The 20,329-nt window shown below is 39.6% G+C and overlaps 1 protein-coding gene across 1 annotated transcript in view; it reads right to left on the bottom strand.

Annotated features, from left to right (window-relative positions):
* The window catches only part of EGFL6 (EGF-like-domain, multiple 6), a 41,231-nt gene that overhangs the window by 11,363 nt on the left and 9,539 nt on the right, over window positions 1-20,329 (bottom strand). The window contains exons 5-7 of the mRNA XM_009333418.1: window positions 16,642-16,776; window positions 14,769-14,891; window positions 5,106-5,435 (exon numbers count right to left, since the gene is read on the bottom strand). Coding sequence (XP_009331693.1) covers window positions 5,106-5,435; window positions 14,769-14,891; window positions 16,642-16,776 — 588 coding nt within the window. The remainder of the gene's footprint in view (window positions 1-5,105; window positions 5,436-14,768; window positions 14,892-16,641; window positions 16,777-20,329) is intronic.

The following is a 20,329-nucleotide window of genomic DNA, read 5'->3' as shown; positions in this document are numbered from 1 at the left end:
ATATATTTATTATGTAGTAAAACTACTATGATAAAATAATAGATAAATTTAAAAATAATAATTAAGATCTCTGAAAAGTGTGACCTATCAGTTTTTCCTACTTAACTACTCTTCCTGGAAGACAAACAATATCAATATTAATAATACAAAAGGCAGATGCTGTGTGAATACTTGAGGGGATTATATAGAGGAACTTAATGTAGTAGTAAAGGAATCACTGCTGAATAGACATCAGCAGAGGAAAAAAAATTGTGTAAATTTGCGAGCTGTAAATTTGAGCTAATCATGTACTCCAAAGGATCATTCAATATCATTAAAAATTAAAGTGTTTTTAAAGCCAAAAGTTCAAACAATTAAGTGCCTGAATCATGATTGAATTTTTATAGTAATAAGGATCGAGTATAGCATATGAAAATTTAAAAGGAAAGGAAACACAGTTAACATATGTAACCCATCCTGAAAGAAAAACGCAAATGGCACAATGCCTTAAATCCTATACATAGTTGGTATCAAACCAGAAAGCCATAAGTAATACAAGTTCACATACTTAATGAAACTACATCTTGGGCCTACTAGTATCCCTGTATAAAGCAACACACCAACCTTCCACCAGTATCCCCTGGTGAAATAAAATCTCTCTGGCATGTTCAGTATATAAATCCCTGATATTAATAACGGAAAATTCCAGCCAAATGTGACCGGAACAAAGACAGTATAGGCAAAAATACAGAAAAACCATAGTGCTTTAATATTTGCAAGTAATAATATTAATTGTCACTGCTGTCAGTTGTAGTGGCAATTTTGTAGAGACAAGTAGTCTCTGCCTAGCCCAGGTATATGGTGTTCAAATGGCCTGGTTTGGTTGAGAAAGTCCTTGAAAAAGAATCTCACCAAACATCATGACAAAAATCTCTTGTATATTATTTTGACTTGGCTTTTCCTATGGACAAAGGATCTTCCCTGTGTGCCCTCACTCAAACTGAAATCTGGGAAATGAACATATTCCAAATAGTGTAGCACCGAGTACTCAACAGGAAGGTTACGTGATCCACCCTTTGCAACTGCATCAAGTCACGTAGCCCAATACAGGAGAGCATGTTCCCCTTGTAACACCAGGCACAGAAAGCAGAGCCCTACGTCCTTTTAACCAAAAAAGATGGTGACCCTACCCTGGGGGCACTATTTCTGGCAATCCTTCCTGATCTGTCCAAGCAGGTTATGGAAGAAACCTGTTGAGATGTCTGAGCTACCTCCCCCAGTCCATCAATCCAGGCATCCATCACAGAAAGGCAGAAAGGGTTAGGAGGACTGACTTGGGTGATGTTTTTTTTTTTCTAACAGGCTGCCTTGCCTCACAATTGAGGAAGCAGAAAAGCCCATAGTCCTTTATGGCACAGAATTTTGAATAAATGTATCTATAACAAATAACAGTATTACTTATAAATATTTAATTTATTATTTATAATAACTATTAATAGAACCTATTAGTACTATGCCCCTAAAAGTGTTAGACCAGCAATATTTTTGGAATTCTGTTTGGAAAGAAAAGCTTTTGTCCCTACAGAAAAAGACAAGCACACTCTTGCCAAGGGTAAATATCCCTTTAGGTTCCACTAGCATTTTGCAGTTAATTAGTCAATCTTTTTGAGTCCTTCCCAGTCTAACCACATTTAGCTGAGTGTATCTGGTACTACCAGTGCTGGTCAGTTCACACCTTTCTTTTGGCACATGCAAGCTCCCCACCAGCTTACCTTCATGAAGAAGCTTGAGTATCTGAGAACCTAGTCGTAACAGAAGTTGCCATATATATTGCAACTCTCTTCTGCTCACTTTCTCCATACTTCTTGCAAAATTATGGCCAGCTTTGGATTAACTAGCATGACTGGGAAGAGTTATGTCCTTCTTTAGGATAGTATTTTAGTGAAAATGTGTGTGAAACACAATTCTCCAATTGTAAAAGTATGAGATTGGCCATCAGAAGACCTGGGTTTTATTGCTTCTTGTGAGAGAAGCAAGTCACTTAATCCTTTGGTCTGAGACTCACAAATGCATTTGGTAATGCATTACCACCAGCATGGTAAGGCTGAACCCCAAGGGTAGCTTGCCATCCAGTGAAAACTTCAACCCAAATTTGGCTTCAGCTCCTGCAACTGCTATCTCTTTTAGGTAAGTAATTTATAAAGGGATCCTTAGAGGATGGATAGGAAGTGGCGTAAGCTTGTCAGGAGTGAGAGGCTGAGTAAAGAGATAGGCTGAGGCTTAGGTAATGAATCTGGTGTGGCTGGCCAGAGGGACAGTGGCATCCTGAGCACAGGATCCTCCACTTTGGAAGTATGGCACCGTTAGCCAGAAACTTTTGACAAAAAGCAGAGAGATTGAGTATAGCCTGGAGCTTACAACAGTCACTGGAGAAGGTAAGGTGGGTTGAAGTCCCTGCTGTCTGTGCAATACAGATTTTGAATTAGGGGGGATCTCCTGTATGCCAGCTGAGCTTCCCAATTTATCAGATGGAAACATGAACACGCTTCTTTTGCTCTGGCTGTTGTTTTTGGGGGGTTTTGGGGTTTTTTTTTTTCAACCTATCTTGCTGTTCTTTTTTTGTGTTGGCCTGTATGCCAACTGCCTCCTACCTCTGACAGTCATAAGGTCTGAAGAGGGCTCTCAATACTCTGAGGAGGGTTCTCCCACCATGAGAGGGCTCTCCCACCATGAAAGGGTGAGCTCTGCCTATCATTCCCTCACTTTGGTTATCCCACCCTGAGCTTTTCTTCTTGTGCAAGGAAGGGCTTGAAGTGGCATGTCAGTCCTGAGTATTTTCACCATTTGGTCCGGTTAAAAGCTGACATGTGGAAGTGTATTTTTACATATGGCTAGGTGGCAACTGTTTTGATATTTTGGAAATATCACTGATTCCTGAATTGTGAGCTTATGTGCTTACAGTACCAGAGAGACACCTAAGCATCTTCCAGGATGCAGGTCTACACACACTGGATACCACTATTTTCTAAACTGCTTTGAAATGTTCGGCTGAAAGTATAGAATGAATCAATCCAATGAAAGTTGGAAGGGACATCTGTAGGTCACCTAGTCTGACCTCCTGATCAGGAGGTTGCTCAAGGCCCAGCTCAGTCATATGATGAATATCTCCAAAGATGGATATTTCACAACCTCTCTTCATACCTGTACCAATTTTTGTCCACCTTCATGGTAAAATATTCTTTTCATTATATCTAATAAGAATTTCTTTTTATTCCAAGTTGTTTTCATTACTTCTTGTCCTATTGCTGTATATTTTCAGGAAGAGTCTGGCTGTGCCTTCCCTATAACCTTCCATTAGATAGTTGAAGACAGCTGTAAGATCTCCCCTTAGCATTCTCCTCTTAAGGCTGAAAAAAAGCGTTATGCTCAGCCTCTCCGCATATACCATGTTCTCCAGGCCCCTGACCTTGATGGAGCACTGCTAGACTCATGCCAGTATGTCCACACCTGTCTTGTAATGAAGAGCCCAAAACTGGACATAGCACCTCAGATGTGGTCTCATAAGTGCCAAATAGAGAGGAAGAACCACTTCCTTTTTTCTGCAAAGCTTCTTCCTAAGCAGTCATCCCATGTCTGTAATGTTGCATGAGGCTTTTCTCTCCCTTTGCGTTTGCTTTTGTTGAACTTCATAATGTTCCTGTCAGCCCATTTCCACAGCCTGGCCAGGTCCCTCTTAATAGCAGCGCTGCCCTTTAGCGTATGGGTCGCTCTCCCCAGTTGGTATTGTCAGCAAGCTTGAAATATGCCGTAAGCGCTCACTGTTAATGTTTGCAGGAAGGGAGGAGGTTGGTGAACAAAGGCCTGACTTCACTCTGTTTATCGGCTCGCTAGCATAATTTGGGGAAGCAATATTAGTCTATATCCTTAGCCTGAACTGAAACAGGCCTACTACCACTGAAAACCAAAAAAAGGCAATTTTAGGAGAAGAGTGCCTTTGGCAAAGAAAGAAGCTTGTATTCTCAAATGTATTTAGGTGAATAATCACATTTTTTCTTGGCTTTCTTACAGTAGCAATATTGCAGACCATTTTTTCCAGAGGACTTTAAAATGATCTTTCCTTTAAAAAAATTATGTGCCTTTTCAAATCAAGTAGCAACAGTTTGAATGCTAACTTAAACTTAATTTGTGTTAATTTTTATCATTATGAAATACGGTGCATAATTTTAATTACTGTGGGATAGTAATATTATTTTTCTAGACTTTGGAAAAGGTAAAGTATCATGAATAAACTATTACCAGGGTATAATTTTCATATTACGTGTTTTTGCCACTACCTTGAAGACTGTTTGACTGACCCAGATGTACTAAAAGCCAGTTAAAATGCATTTGAAAACTTTAAAGAACAGAGCAAGAAATTACATAGCATACAAGATAATAGTTGGAAGGAAACACCTGAAAGCAGACTGAGGAAACCTATGGCAATCTTCCTGATAAATGACTAATGTCAGAAATTAAGCAAGACTCCTGCTCAAATACCATCAAATGCTTTAAATTTGCGAGTGTCCGTTCAGATAAACTCTCACATTTAAACAAAGGGATAAAAAACCCCCAACCTCTGTGATTCACGTCATTATTTTTCTGTTGGGAATGATATGAACAACAGTGGTGCCTATTACATGGTCTATATTATTAGAAACACAAGGACACCAAAGTCTGTGTTTTCCCTCTGAACGATGCACACTACTTAGGATGATGAGTACGCCTATCATGAATCAAAGCTGATTATTGTCTTACTCGTAATGAAGCAGCACACTATCTTGTTTTGCTGGGGCTTCTGTGAAGAAAATGGGGAGAAGTTATGTGCTATGTCTAAGCTGCTCTGAAAGCACAGCCTGCAGAGCGGCTGTCAGGACGGTGCGCTCCTCCTCTGCTCACAGTGACTGCAGACAGATTCCCCCAAAAGGGAGATTTGGTACCTTAGTCTCACCGGCAGGTATGTTAGGTTGCGTTTCATTCTCTACAAGTAAATTCTGATGACACGGCTGTAATGTTTCGTGTTGATTTTGTTAGTGTTTATATATATTTTTACATTGTAACCAGATTTTTTAAAAAATGAAGAAACTTACAAAAGACATCTCCTCTAAGGCTTCGCTCGTGGTCAATTTGATTCTCAAAACCTTCCTTCTCCTCTTCGTCCGACTCTTCTGCCTCCTCTTCTGCAGTAGCTTCAGTTTCTTTCTCTTCCTCAGTGTAGCTCCCACCAAGATCAATACCGCCTTCATAGCCCAATAACTGCAGGTGGGTCTTAGAAGCTGGTGTCATGGCTGCTTCTGGGATCACATTCTTGATTGTTTCATGCTTTTTCACACTGTTTTTATGTGCAAGAAGTTTCTTAATTGTGTCCTTAGCTGTTCCAGGGATTCTTGCAATTTCCTTCACTGACTTTTCAGGGATAACTAGAACCAAGAAGAAAATATTAAATACTCATCTAAGGAATCATTCAGCAATGATAACATTTATAAATGGCACCATGGTGTCCTTTACAATGTCCAGAGACACATACAGCCAAATTCTCTACTATGAGATACAAGTTCAGCTCTGCACAGAACTGAATACGCATACACGTGTTTAGCTCTGTTGTACAGACAACCTTCTGTTTGAATTACAGTGAAAAGACCAAGGTGACCCTCTGTCATAACCTCATTTGGACTCCTGTGTAACACAGGCCATAGAGCCCCGTACATTCATTATTTTTACACTGGAGCTTGGGTAAAAAAAATTACCCTTCTTCAATTTGCAGACTACTAAAAGTTGTCCATGGAGGTGTGATTCCCTGCATAACAAATGTCAGCCTACTAGCAATAAGCATTTTTCTTAGCTATCTTTTGTGAAATTCTCTGGCCTAACTTTACTTGCACCACAGGCTGAAAGCCACTGAAATGGAACGTATTTTGAGAGGAGATACATCAGGCTGCTCCGTCACATTTCATTTAGCTCTAAGGGATATTTAGTTCCAAGGGGTAAACCCCAAAATTTCAGAAAGGTATCCAAGAATGCCAAATTATTATCTTCTTGCAATTCCAAGGTGGGCTAGAACATAAATGTAAAATTTCCTGAGATTTTTACTATTTTACAAAATACTAAAAGGATAACCAGCCTTGTAGTATCTTGCAGCTTTGGATTCTGCTCAGAAACACAAAGGCTGCCAGAAGTGAAAAACTTAAGAGTGGGGTAAAAGTCAGTTGAGATTGTTCAAATCTGTAAAGCAAAAGAAAAAAAACTGAATTTTGCATTTTCCCTATTATGAAGTATAATGAAGTAAAATATCCTCTATATCCAGGCAAAAACTTCAAAATATTCATTGGTAAGAGGATATTTTTACATTTACATGGCAGCCCTGATTTTCAAATCATGCCTTCCTTGTCAATGTATTGAGTTTCAAGACACAAGCCTTTTATTTCTTTTAAAACTCAATTTTTCTCTCTCTACAATGATCACACTATGCTTGGATGCTTGAATGAGGGACATTTTTCATAGGAACCCATTTGAAGATGCATTTCTAGGGATGTGGGGAGGCAGGATTGATTTTCCACCAGTGGTGGGACCCAGTAGCAGCGCAAAGGGCTCCTTTGAGACAGTATGTTGGCCAGCTGCTTTCCATGTTCTCTTAAGATAGGAAAATTATCAGTTTACATGAAACGAGGAGAGATTTTAGTTACATGTTATGAAAAACTTGCTTACTATCCTTGCTATAGGATAGTAAAACACGAGAGCAAGCCACTTAGATTATTTGAACTGTACCACTAGCAGTTTTAAAAAATTGTTAGGCTATGATCTGTCATTAATATGCTGGACATGATCTGCCTCAGAGTAAAAGAACAGACTAACTGATCTTTTTTAGTCCCTTCCAGATGTACTCTTCTGTCATCCGGCAAAGACCGATGGCTCTTTGTGCTGATGGCCAAATCATAACTGAGGATTAAAGCCAGGACTACTTTGGATCAGTTTGTTCAAGGTATGTGTACAGTACAAAGCAAATTCAAGGGAGAAATTATGGCAATACTGCAGTTGTTGCTTTTTATCAGCAACATCAGTTGCTGCTCAACATCAGCTGAGGAACACCACTGTGCTAAAACTAGGTCTGGAAGGGTTTGCGTGACAATTATGCAAATTCTAGAGACGACATGAATCTGAGGAGTTCTAGTTTATTAAACGATCCCATCCCACCATAAGGATTCCACTAGAGTTAACCAAGTCCCTGCCTGTCATAGTACCAGAGCTACTGAGGAAGAGAGTGTCCTTGGGGTTTAAAGTCCATGGCAATGGACTTTGAGGCTTGAGACAATGAGGCTTTTGAATCAACTCAGGATTTCATGACTGCTATGACATGACCAGTCAGTATGCAATTATATACTCGGCCCTCTAGTGTTGGCCACAGCCTGAATCTGCGTGGGTTAGGAAGAAGGACTGGTAAGTAGGATAGCACAACCATGTCATAAGCTACTGACAGCCTTCTGCAGTTCGAGTCCTTTATATGAAGTACCTAGGAAATAATGATAGCTGAGCAGTTCCAGTGTGCTGTACAAAGGCTGCTCCATAGATGGAGACCGTTTCCACCAGTGGGTCAGAATAGCCTTATCTACTGCTTCCTACCTTTGATTCTCAATCAGTATTGATGCTGTAGTGCCTACAGTCTTTTGGGATTGCAAATGGTGGGGGAATTCAGCTATTTTTATTTCCCTCTGCTTTTGCTGTCTAGCGATTGCGTTATCAGGGCAAGAATAAGTTCCTGTTTTGCTCCTCACTTTGTAATAATAAAAACTTTATAGTAGTATTTTGGGACAGATGGACTGGACTTGTAACTTTGGGTAGTACTCTTTTTCTGTGTGCTTCTTTTCATAGAAACATAGCAGAAGAAAAAACACGGGTTAATAAAATAGAACTGTAGTCTAGTAGGAAAAGGGGAAAGTTCCCTGAATTTATATTCACTCCTGTAAAATACAATCCTATCACTGTGAATTCATCACATTTTATTTATGGCAAATGCAACTACATGCTATTTAGTATCCCAGGAACAAAATCAGACTCTCTTAGTGTGCTCACTGGAGCATTCAGATTTTCTGAGGCTGCAGTTGGAGGTATAAAGTAAAGGGATGCTAATAAAAAATAAATAAAATTTGAGGATTTTGTTTTTCTTTTCCTTTGGATAAAACTTGTAGTCTTGCTTGTCAGATACTTGCAAGTAAACTCTTTACTAAAACTCAACTAAATGAGCCTTTCCTCTGGAGGATGATGTCATGAAGGATGTAAGGTTCTCTGGGTCTAAACTCAGAATGCAGTAATAAAAATTAACAGGAATGCTTCATTCCAAACAAATTTCCTCTTGACAATCAGTAACAAGAAACTTCAGGTTGTTAATAAAGAGGCTATGGAGATTTTCAAGCCAGGACTGACTGCTCAGCAAACCTGAACATCTGCTTTTAGTTTCTGCTTTGAAGTCTTCCTAGTGAAATGAAAAATTCTTACAGCTCAACATAATAACCTCTGTGGTGTCAGAAAACCAATCTCCTTGTATGTGCAAAACAAAGCAGTGCAGAAAATCAACTGACAGGAGTGACAAAAATAGGGGGATGAAAGTGTATAATCCCCACGTGCTTGCAGACTCCAGTTTGCTGCTGCAATATGAAAATCTGCATGCTCATGGGGACAAAGAGGGACTAGACACCAAGTATATTTTAGGCTACATCACTAGTATCCTTCCAATCTGCATTCAGCTTTAGAGTAGCCGGAGGTGTGGATTTAAGGCTTTTTACATCTACCCATAAACTGCAGGAGGAATAGGCCAGTGTAAGGATAGACCAACTTAAACTCAGTCTGTTCCATTGAATCCACTGCCTATGGAGTTGCCTGAATGAACAGCTCATCTTCTCTGGCAATCTGGGGTGCTGCAGCTAAGGCAGTGATTTTTCAGGACCCTTCGCCCCAAGAAGTGTATATAAATGCACAGGTGTTTCTCACAAACATTTGTTCATTTATCCATCCATGTGACTGCATAGAGAATTTTAGAAAGTGAAAAGAAATGGAGCGCATTTCATCCCAGCTCTTCTTTAGGCACCTTCCATCAGGAAGCATGTAGATTACCTCCTGCTCTTACACAGTTTGTGTTTATTGCCCTAGTATGAAAATATCTCAGCTTTCAAAGGTATTTTATTTCTCTGAATTAGACAGAGGTGGAAAAACAAAGGCAAATGGTAGCTGAGGGCTAAAAGTAGATCTTTCCTGTTATCAGTTGCTGTGCAAGATTATAAGACCACAGAAATGGCTTGGTGTAGGATGTCTAATGACCAAATTGTGAAAGCTGAGTTGGCAAAAATATAGAGAGAGCAGGTGCCAACCCCCTGTCTCTGTGCTGTATTGTGTGAAGAGAAATACTCTGGAGATGGTACAGGAGAGGGACAGACAGTGATCCCATTTCCTCCCATATGCCCCGTGACCACAGCCGGCGCTGGCTGGGGCTCTGAACATAAGGGGCCTGCAACAGGAGACAACTTGCTCTGCACGCCAGCAGGCACCGCATTGCTTCCACCTTCACACCTAGCAATATATTTAAAAACCTGGTGAGAGACAAGCCTAGGAGATTGGCTTACAAGTCCTTTTGTAGCTCCCTTTGTAGCTTCTGTATATAAAAGTTGGAGAGGGAATGAGGCATACAGACAAGCATTTACCATGTTTAGGGGGAGCCTGTAGATGTGAGTAAAGATCAGATCAGCAGGACACGGTTTCAGAAATCATTCTAAAAGTTCTCAACCTCTTTTGGATAGTCTTAAGAGAATCTGAAAGCTTTCGTAGATAGGTTAAAACACCTTTTCTAGATTATTATTCTCTTTTATGCACCGTGGAATATCATCTAGCAATATGTATTTCTAGCCTGCTCGTTTCTAAAATTCTTACCATCTTATTAGGGAAGGATGCTTTGAGAAATCAGGGCAAGTTCATCATGCTGGACTGTGCTTAATACATGACTAAACCAGCTAGCAATGCTTCCAGTAGGAAATGTGGTATGACAAAAGCTTAAGTGTTACTCGTTAAAGGATGACATCAGTATTTGACTCCATACAGAATTAAATTGTAAGAATCTCACCAGTGATATGACCAGAATTGCTTTTTAAGCTTTGAAATTTTATGATGTCAAACCCAACTTTTCTCAGGACTGGCAAGTTAATAAGAAAGCAAAATAATCTATGGGTTTTAGGGGTTACCCTATGAGCAAAAAAGGAACCTGAGTAATACAGAAGGGACAAAGGGAGTTGTCATGACCCTGTATTGCCATTTAGATATCCAGCAAAGCATAATGAAAAATAGCAGCCTCTGCCTCCAGCCGGGCAGTAACAAGAGTGCCATTGTTGAGCTCCTTAGAGTGACGCCTGAAGGTTGTAGGCTTTAAGTTAGTACTGCTTTTTCCTGCTATTTTGTAGTTTCCTACCAAAAAAGTGAATCAAAAATAGGTTCATTTTTCCCCCCAGGAATCTTAATTGCTTATGGAACCTTGTGAGACCCTATTCTTCAATAAAAGCTGGAATACACAGAGAAGCATGTGGTGAGGGAAATGTGGTTTTTTAATGCACAATAGGAAATCAGGAAACAGATGAACCTGAGAACAGCAACAGATTGCAGCAAGATAGAGGCCAGATGTGGAAATGGCTAGGACACTTTTAGGGAGCATTTGGAAGGTTACACCTCTATGGATTCTCAAATGAAATGTATGCTAGAGACAGTTCAGAACCAGCCTCCAACATTTCATGCGTATAGGAGTGTTGAGTGGCAAAAGGGTGCCTGAACAATCACAAGTCATATCTATACAAGCAGCACTGTTTGCAGCCTGATGTTTCAGCAGGTTTCTCCTAAGTTAGTTTATTGACATACAAATTAAATGAAATAATTTCCCCCACCTTCTGTGCAAAGGTGAATTTTACATTACCTCACTTACTAGGTTATTTGTTAGCATGAGGAGATGTAGCCATAGAAGTTTCATTATAAACAATGTGCTTAGTTACTCTCATTTCATACTCTGAAAATTAAGCTATATATTAAAATGTTTTTCATTTGTTATAAAAAGCTAATACTGCTGCCACGGTAGCCAGTTTGTTATATACTAGAGACAATTGCTATAAAGAATTAATGGTTCCCTCTGAAAATGGGATTCCCATCCTGTGGGAATAATTATGTGGGGTACTGAGGACATATTTAAGAAGCCTTTCGTCTAGCTGCAGCACAACCCCAGGCCCATCTGTTGGGAGCTGGGATGGTCTGCGGGAGCTGCAGCCGCTGCCACCAAAAGAAATGTGAAGCCACAGCCTTCAGCCCCCAAATTCCCAGGGTGGTGTTCTCATCCTATTAAACCCAGCAGCAAAACTTCCTTTGACTTCAGTAAGGCCAAAGGTTTTCCACAATTGCTGTATGACATGGAGAACCCTTAGCATTGCGGTGTAGGTTGGTACATCTAATTGCTGTTTGTGTCACTGTTTGAAAAAAACATTTTCCCGACAGCGAAACGCATGTCCTGCCCCCATCAGGTACACTGATCAGACTTTTTTGAGGATTGCAGTAAAAATCAACTACTGAAACATTCAAGGTTAAAAGAACCTCCTCCTCTTTCCTTTAAAAAAAGGCATATGTGTGGGAATTACCACCAGATAAACCAGTCTCTTTTTAGCACCACTGCTTTTCAGATTTTACCTGCCACTGACTCTGTATGTTTTTTCCCCTCCATTGTCTATACATCTTTCTAGCCAGACCCTTGCTTTTTGACCTTCTGCCTATGGCTCTGATTTCTCTCATTACTGTGTGCTATTCCTCTGTCCTCTCTTGCATTAAATCTCTTTTCCATTTTGTGTGTTCTACTACGTTTATGAATGCACAGCTCCTGCCTCTTCTAAACAACTAATGGACTTTAGTAATTGGAAATACGACATGAGGAAGTATGCAGAGAGAGAGTAAACAATTTAATAGAAAAAACAGTGAGAAGATAGAAATCATCTGTCTTCAGCACTGATTTTTTTACAGGGCTAGGCATTAAAAAATGCGTCATAGCCTCTCCACAAGCTAAAATATTTCCTTTGTTCATATTTAAGCAAGCATTCCCGTTGAATCGTTTCTGCTTGAGGAAAGAATATTTTATAGATAGATTTGGTCAAAAAGATATTTTCCTTTAATATGTTCAGCTTCTCATTAAAAAGAAAAAAACCCCCCACCACAAAACCCCAGACCCTTTTGCTCAGAGATGTATTTGTTTAACATTTCATCCATGGTACATTTTGTTTTAACAGAACCATATCAAGATGGGTCATGTCAGTTTGCTTTGATATTCAGTCAAGCCCCATTGCATCCTGCCGTTGCAGTAAGCTGCAGTGACAAATCACAAGGGATGTGGTCTAGCAAGGAAACTGGCTCGTAACATTGAATTTGAGCACAAAAAGCCTTCTGAACAGCTCTGCTGAGGCAACCTGTGTCCAAATCAATCCTTTCAGCACCAGTCAGGTTTTTCTCATTAAAAGTCAACATTTCTCACTGGAAGTAGAAATGCAACAAAATTTTAACTTAGGAGAAATCTCTGTGCTTTTTTATTTTCCAAAATATAGTTTTAGCCCTACTAATGTATCAAGTTGCTTTGGCTTTGTCTTTAACATATGTTAACATGCCCAGATTATAGAGTTATAGGTACTAACAATAATTTCAGATTATAACAATAGGTTGAAAACTCTCCACTGGGTTTAGCACTCACTCTACTTTTCACTGGAATATCCCTTTTTTAGACTAATTTTGGGCTTGAAAAGCTACCTTTGCATAACTAAAAAAAAAAAAGCATGTAACATTTAAAGTTGTGTTTCAATGCGGCACCAAAAGCATGACAATGCAGAAGAGATAACAAAAACACCATACTTCGAATGAAGAATAAATTCATAAAACTTTTAAGCCTGGAGGAGTGCAATATATATATTTTTATGAGTTCCAGCAGTCTAGGGTAGGTGAAACAGCATAAAAACACATACATATATATGCATAGATATGTCTCTCATATATATATATCTATATATATATCACGGACCTGTTGGAGCAGGTCCAGAAGAGGGCCACAAAATGATCAGGGGGATGGAACACCTCTCCTATGGGGAAAGGCTGAGAGAGTTGGGGTTGTTCAGCCTAGAGAAGAGAAGGCTTCGGGGAGACCTTATTGCAGCCTGTCAGTACTTAAAGGGGGCTTATAAAAAAGATGGCGGGAAACTTTTTAGCAGGGCCTGTTGCGACAGGACAAGGGGAAATGGCTTTAAACTAAAGGGGGGTAGATTTAGACTAGATATAAGGAAGAAATTCTTCACTATGAGGGTGGTGAGACACTGGAAGAGGTTGCCCAGAGAGGTGGTGGATGCCCCATCCCTGGAAGCATTCAAGGTCAGGTTGGATGGGGCTCTGAGCAACCTGATCTAGTTGAAGATGTCCCTGCTCATGGCAGGGGGGTTGGACTAGCTGACCTGTAGAGGTCCCTTCCAACCCAAACTATTCTATGATGATGATGATATATACATACAGTTTTAGCATAGCGCTGTCATGTTCTTAATCTATAAAACAGCCTGACTGAAATCAGATGTTTTGGGTTGACCGTGGCAGGGATCTTCATGATTTTTAGATACTAAGTACATTCTTGGAGTATAAAAACATAAGATGTTGTAAAATAACTCATACCTGACATCCAAAGGGTACACATGGCTTTGGAGTTGGAACCATTGATTTCAAACCAATGCTCATACTGAGTGAATATATTTATTATTAAATGCAGAGAAGATAATGGTTGATAAACTATTATACAGATAAAGTGCTATTCCAAACGCAGCAAGTGGCAATATTGATGCGATATTGGAGGTTTCAATTACTATTATAATGGGAGTAGGAACATGAATAATAGAGAGACTCATAGAACATCTGTGACCATAGAGTATAATCATAATACATACCTGATAAAGGATTACTTGAAAAAGACCCAGTAAAAAAGGTTTATATATTATATAGACTTCATCTGCTATAGATAAGAGCTTTTAAAATGTTTTCACAATGTTTTTGTTCAAAAAATTTGAGCAGGACTAAGATGTCCTCCTGAGGAAAACATCTCTAATGACATTGCAGGAGAAATCTCTGCCAGGTTTAATACAGGAATTAAATAAAAATGTTCATTTTAAATATAAAGACAAGAGCAGCCTTTTCCTTCTTTCTTCTTGGAGGGTCGTATTCAGTTAGAACAGGGCAATGAGATCTTTATAGGAAGTCTTTAATGTTTGATAGACAAACAAAGGCAAAATTATAAGTGTAAACAGTTTAGCACAGAAGTCACGGCTTTCCTCCCTTCTCTCACTTTTTGCTAAGGTAGCTTGAAACTCTTCTGGGCAGGACTGTGCAGCCCTCCAAGAGGCTAGCTGTGGGAGTTTGAGGAAAATACACAGTAGATTTTTAAAGCTATTTTCTCTGTTTCTTCAGGTCAAATCCTCTTCTCTGTTCTACTTGCGATTCCTAGTGATATTATGAGACTTGGGTACTCATAAGCAAAATGAATTTGAGCTAATAATACTTGTATCAACTGTGCAATGACTCATACAATAAATATATTATTTCACGGAGAGGTTTGCCTTGGTTGGTATTGCAGCACAGTTCAGCACAATCTTTCCTAGAAAACGCCTTATAACCATCAATTATTGGAGAAAAATAATATAGCACTATTCCTGACACCCAGTGGTACTCACCAGCACAATCAAATCCATTTCCACGGTAGCCCTGTTTACATTTGCATTTGAAGGATCCTTCGGTGTTGAGGCACTCTGCATGGAGGTTACACCTGTGTGTATTTGTCACGCATTCATTTACATCTAGGTAGGGAAAGGCATAAATGCTTTAGTGAAAACTGCATTGAAACCCAAGCTTCATGACAGCCTGTTTGTGCTGGCCATCTGTTTCCAGGTATTGTAATCACTAGTGTTAGACCAAGACAGTCCAGAGACCATGGGAGGTGGAAGAATTCACACTAACATCAGCTCCAACTGCACAACTACTGGGATGTGCATCCATGGAAAATGTAGAGCATCCCAGTGAATACAAAGTGAACAGAGTGATTTTCTGACTGAGAACAGGATTCGAACTACAGGTTGTACACACTGTTCTATTAACAAAAAGCAAAAGGCACCAAGAGAACGTGTGACATCAATTAAAAAACAATTCACCAAGTCTTTCTCATTCTTTCATTCACTCTATAAGAAATGCAACGGAAAGTAACCCTGAGCATGCCAAGATGTTGAGATCTTCTATCTACCTCTAAGATTCCAGCATCCATATGATGCTATATGACAAAAGTATAATCAGGAAAAATTCAGTAGAAAATACTAAGTTCAACTGACAGCAAAATGTACAGGCATCAAGAGTAACTGATTTTGTTCTCCTTTTCCCTTATTTTGCTACATCACAAAGATGTTTCTGATTTCTCCCACATGAGGGAGCCAAGCTGTTGCACAAATTTTTGCACCACTTGCATTTTATCTAGATTGCTTCATTTTTAGCAGCTGACAGGTTCTCTCATAATGTAAATCAGCTAGGAGACAGTAACAGGAAGACTGACTCAAAAATATGGTATGTCTGAGAGTGAGATTCAGGTTTGCAGATAAAATCCTGACTACTGAGACCTCTCCAGTTTTTCCCCCATGCACACATACTGTATGAAAAATTAAGTATTTTTTCCACTTTAAGACTCTCAGGGTTTGCATACAACAGGAAATGCAAACCTGAGTCTCCAAAACTTGCCTTATGATCTCCCTCCCACTCCTAACTCCCAATACCAAGCAAATATAAACAAAAGCCATGAATTCTCTTTTGTATGCACTTCTTGCAGTAGTTCCAACCCTTCCAGGCCCTCGTGTAGTCAACTGCTTGAACAATACTGCTGCAGTGCCTGCTGCAGTCACTTACACGTTGTTGTTCTTCCACTGTTCAGCTAATGGATTGAAGCAGCAGTAAAGGTGTTTTGACATTTGTTTTAACACCTGGACATGTTAAGATAACTTTTTGCCTGTATTTGTTTTTGTTTGGGAGAAACTTGGGCATGCAAGAGAGACCTGAAAAGTAATTAAAACCTGCTATTTTCGTACTTTTTTTTGAAGTTCTGTACTGTCCATCCAAACAACTGTTTTTACAGTCATGAAAGCACTTCATTCACATTCTTCATTAACAACACCCAAAAAAAGGAAAAAAAAGATTGTGGGACTGCTTGTTTGTCACAGGTTGAAAGCCAAGAGGACAAAAAATGGCTCTTTGACTAAACCTGTACCAGAAGTAGCACTTCTTTGTAGTCAGCTGTTGCTAATGTACTAGAAGCCCTTGCACATCTTGACTTGGTAGAATGAGGCAATTTAATTTGCAAGTGCCAGCGATTAGGTTTTTCATAAAGCCACAGAGAAAACCCAGAGAAAAGTTTGAAGTGTCACCAAGAATATTCTTAGTGGCATCTTTTATCCATTTCTGAGGCGGTATCCCCAGACTAGGCCAACGTGCTTCAGGCAATGACAGGAAAGATGCACAGTTTGGGAATGAAAAAGAATGAAGAAGGAAAATTCATGGGCTAAATCTTACCTACACAGTCATAATGGCCACTGATGTATTTCAGTTCATAACCAAGCTGGCACTTGCAGTAGTAGCTTCCAAATGTGTTGACGCATCTGCGGTTGTAAGAGCAGACAGCTTTGCCAATGGAGCATTCATCGATATCTAGAGCAGGAGAAGGGATGCTGGTCAGATCCATGAGAAAGTAAACCAGGAAAGCAAGAATTAGTTGGGATTTGCACAGGAATAGTTTGGTCTTGGCTATCACAAGTTGCTTAATAAAAAAGTCCTATAATTTCACACTTGGGGATGGCTTTTGCATGTGGTAATATGAATGAAACCGCAAAATGGGAACTAACTTTATGGAAGATTTTGAGACCTGGCATGGTAAAAGAAAGGATAACTGGTAGTGGGGATTCTCCCCACTGGGGACCATGATTTGCCCTAAGGTCATGGATCAGGGTCAGGAGGAACTCCACAAATTCCATTATTTCCCTGAGAAAGGACATGTCAGAGAATAGTTTAAGAGAAAGCCCCAGAAGCAGGAAACCGAGAGCAGCAACGGCTCTTTCTACTGAATCTCTGCAACTCCCCTTGCTGGGCTAAGTCAAGACACAGCAGGGAGAGAGCTTCCAGACTGCGAGTGGTCTGCCAAGCAAGGTAGATGACAGGGACAGATGTTTTGAAGAGAGAAGAAGGCAGCTTCGTATGGGAGGAGCCGAAGAACATTATTCAACAACCATTGTAATTAAATGTTACTAATTCGATTTGTTTTGTTGTAATGTCAAATTAAAATAGTGCCAGTTATGATATTTGGCATTTGTCCTTCCCTATCACATTTTAGCACATAGCAGTGACTTTGCACGTAATTCGTCGTGCCATGCTGCGGCCCTTTACAGCTTAGAACTGCTGTGAAGTGCTGCTGGACACCGCATTTGTCTTTTTATCATTTCTACATTTTTTACAGCACTTAGGTGATCAAAGGAAAGTGGACAACAACAGAAAAATATTTAAACAAACCCATAGTCAAAAAAATCCCTCTTTCTGCCCACGCTACACATTTCTGATGATGGTCTCTGTTCGCTAGCCTCCAGGGCATTCCCAGACCTCTCGAGGTTCCCAGTGCCTCTGCCAGGACCAGGGTCTGTCACAAGCTAAAGGGCAAGCCTGCTGCACTTGATCCTAGCGTGAAGTTTATGTCTGCAAGGAACGCTGAAGACTCACCGTACTCTTAGAAACAACAGGTTTAGGTTTAATTTTTTTATCTATAGTTGTTATTTTTTTCTTTCACCTATGCACATGTAGAAGAGGAAAAGTGAAACACATTAATATGCTGTTTTGCTCTGCAGGTCCAGTAATAATGCAGCTTCTTAGGAGGATTAAGCTAAGACTAATAGCTAGGGATCTTCAAATGTTTATCTGTTTATAGTGTTTCTGTGACTAATACCAGACTATTAGAGTATCTTATAATCTATTAAGCATTATGCTATATGGCAGGATGTTACTCTCTCTCTCATTTTATAGATGGAGAACTGGTGACAGAAAAACAGTGACATACCACAAGTCATGCAGAAAGAAGGGGTCTGATATTTACAACCACTGGACATACCTTTTTGTCTATTTTACCTTCTGTCATATGTATCAGCATTCTTCCAAATCCATTTGAGCAGGCAAGGTAAATACAAATGAATTCAATATAAAAGAATAAAAAGAGTTGCCTGAATAATTCAGTAAGAGATTTAAGAGAACCACTCATCTTGTCTATTGTATTTAAGTACATATGTCTACAATGTTCACCTTCAAATAGCTCTTAAATAATTCAAACATGTTAACTGTGACTGGTAGTAGTCTGAAAGCCTTGCTGATTACTCAAAGCAGGTAATTTCCAATTACAAACTAATTTCATTTGAAAGAAACAAATAGCATTCTCATGTCAGAGTGTTTATAGTTTGGAAGTTGAGCCAAGTATCCATATGGGTTTATCTGATAGCTCTTAAAAGTGATAAAGTAGTCCCAGGCCATACAACCTTCATATGTGACTTGATATTACAGCCGTGTGTTAAGAAGAACAATTCATATAGTAACTGTCCTTCTACACGGCAGTGTCTTTTGGTCGATGCATTTATTTAATCTTTTGTTTGAAATGTTAAGTATAATATTGTTTTGGCCATTGTAGCTAAAATTCATTCTTTATGTTTGAATGTTAAACCTCTCAACATCTAAAACATTCTTTAAGCTGTAGAAATCATTCAACCAGTATGTATTGGTAAGCAGCATCAGAAATGGATTAGCTACTGTTATTCTTTGCCTGTAAGGTATCATGTCCAAGCTGCCCTTTATGATCTGGAGAACTTGCACCACTGTGACAAAAAGAATGTAAAAATATGTGAAGTCATCAATTTCATTAGGTATGTTGCTAAAGGCATTTTAGTAAATAGCACTTGTTGCAAAAAGTTTTTTCTCAGAATCACAGAATGGTTGAGGTTGGAAGGGACCTCTGGAGGTCATCTGGTCCAACCACCTCAAGCAGGGACACCTACAGACTGTTGGCCAGGACCATGTCAAAAAGGCTTTTGAATATCTTCAAGGAGAAATTTCCATTCTCTATCTTCCATTCTATTTTGGGCAGCTCTGGGAAATAAAATATTTCCCAGCCGCAATTTTCAATCTTCTATGCTTGTCTGAACGGAATAAAGATTAAAAAACCACAAAATACAATTCCCTGGGGTTGACTAGGGGTGTTACCCATTTAGAGGCAGGTGAGACTAGGAAAGAAAGGCTAGATTGGGAAAGAGGGAAAGTAGGAAAGAAGGAAACAAAAACCATTTGCTGGATGATTTTTTTTTTAAATTGATAATGTTCAAATGCTACAAGTTAGCATTTTACAGGAAAATGTACTTCTTGATTCAAAAGGACAACTTGCATTTCAAGAATTAGCTAAACCTATTGTAAAGAAGAAATCTGGAACTGAAAATTCTTTGGTTTTTTTCACATATGAAGCTCTGCTACTGGTCCTATTTTAAAATGAAATGGCATAAAGTACATACAAAGCAGTATTTCCCTTAAATTTAAAACAAAGAACGTCTGGTCTGAAAAATGAACACTTTCAGAGCCTTTCAGGTTTGTCTGTGATGAACAGCAACAAGAACATTCCAGCTTTCAGAAAGATGCCCAGGCAGCCCCTGGACCTGATTCATCAGGGCACAGCCCTGCAGACGCTGGGGTCAGATGCGGCTCCCAGCTCCCAGCCCTGCTCCTGCTGCTCCCTGACACGCACTTCACTGCCCCTTCTTCTCTAGTTGTTGGAGCGGTCCCTGCTTTGGAGGGTTTGTTTCACACCTATTGGGTTTTGAAAGGAGCTCATTTAGCTTCGATATTGAAATGGGTACCATTTCAGCATTGGATTGCAATGCTGTAGCGCTGCTTTGTCAGATGACAATGTAAAATGGTATCACAGAACAGGACCAAGTGTTGTAAGTAATGGTTTCTTCATCACACAGGAAACCCCCAGGTAAATTGGTGTTAAGGCTTCTGGAGAAAAATCTGGAAGCTTGTATTGTGGGTTATCACAATAAAAGAAAAACCCATCCAAACACCCCCCCCAAATCCCATAATGCATTATGTCAGTAGGACAGCTTCCTGCAGGCAAAGCATTGTAGACCTCAGAGCAACAGGGAGAAACTGAATCTGTTGATGACTCCAAATTATGTCAAAACAT

The sequence above is a fragment of the Pygoscelis adeliae genome, unplaced genomic scaffold, assembly GCF_000699105.1.
Source record: "Pygoscelis adeliae isolate BGI_AS28 unplaced genomic scaffold, ASM69910v1 Scaffold69, whole genome shotgun sequence".
Taxonomy (NCBI): domain Eukaryota; kingdom Metazoa; phylum Chordata; class Aves; order Sphenisciformes; family Spheniscidae; genus Pygoscelis; species Pygoscelis adeliae.
The sequence above is the reverse complement of the archived record's forward strand: the minus strand, read 5'-3'. Positions and strand labels throughout refer to the sequence as shown.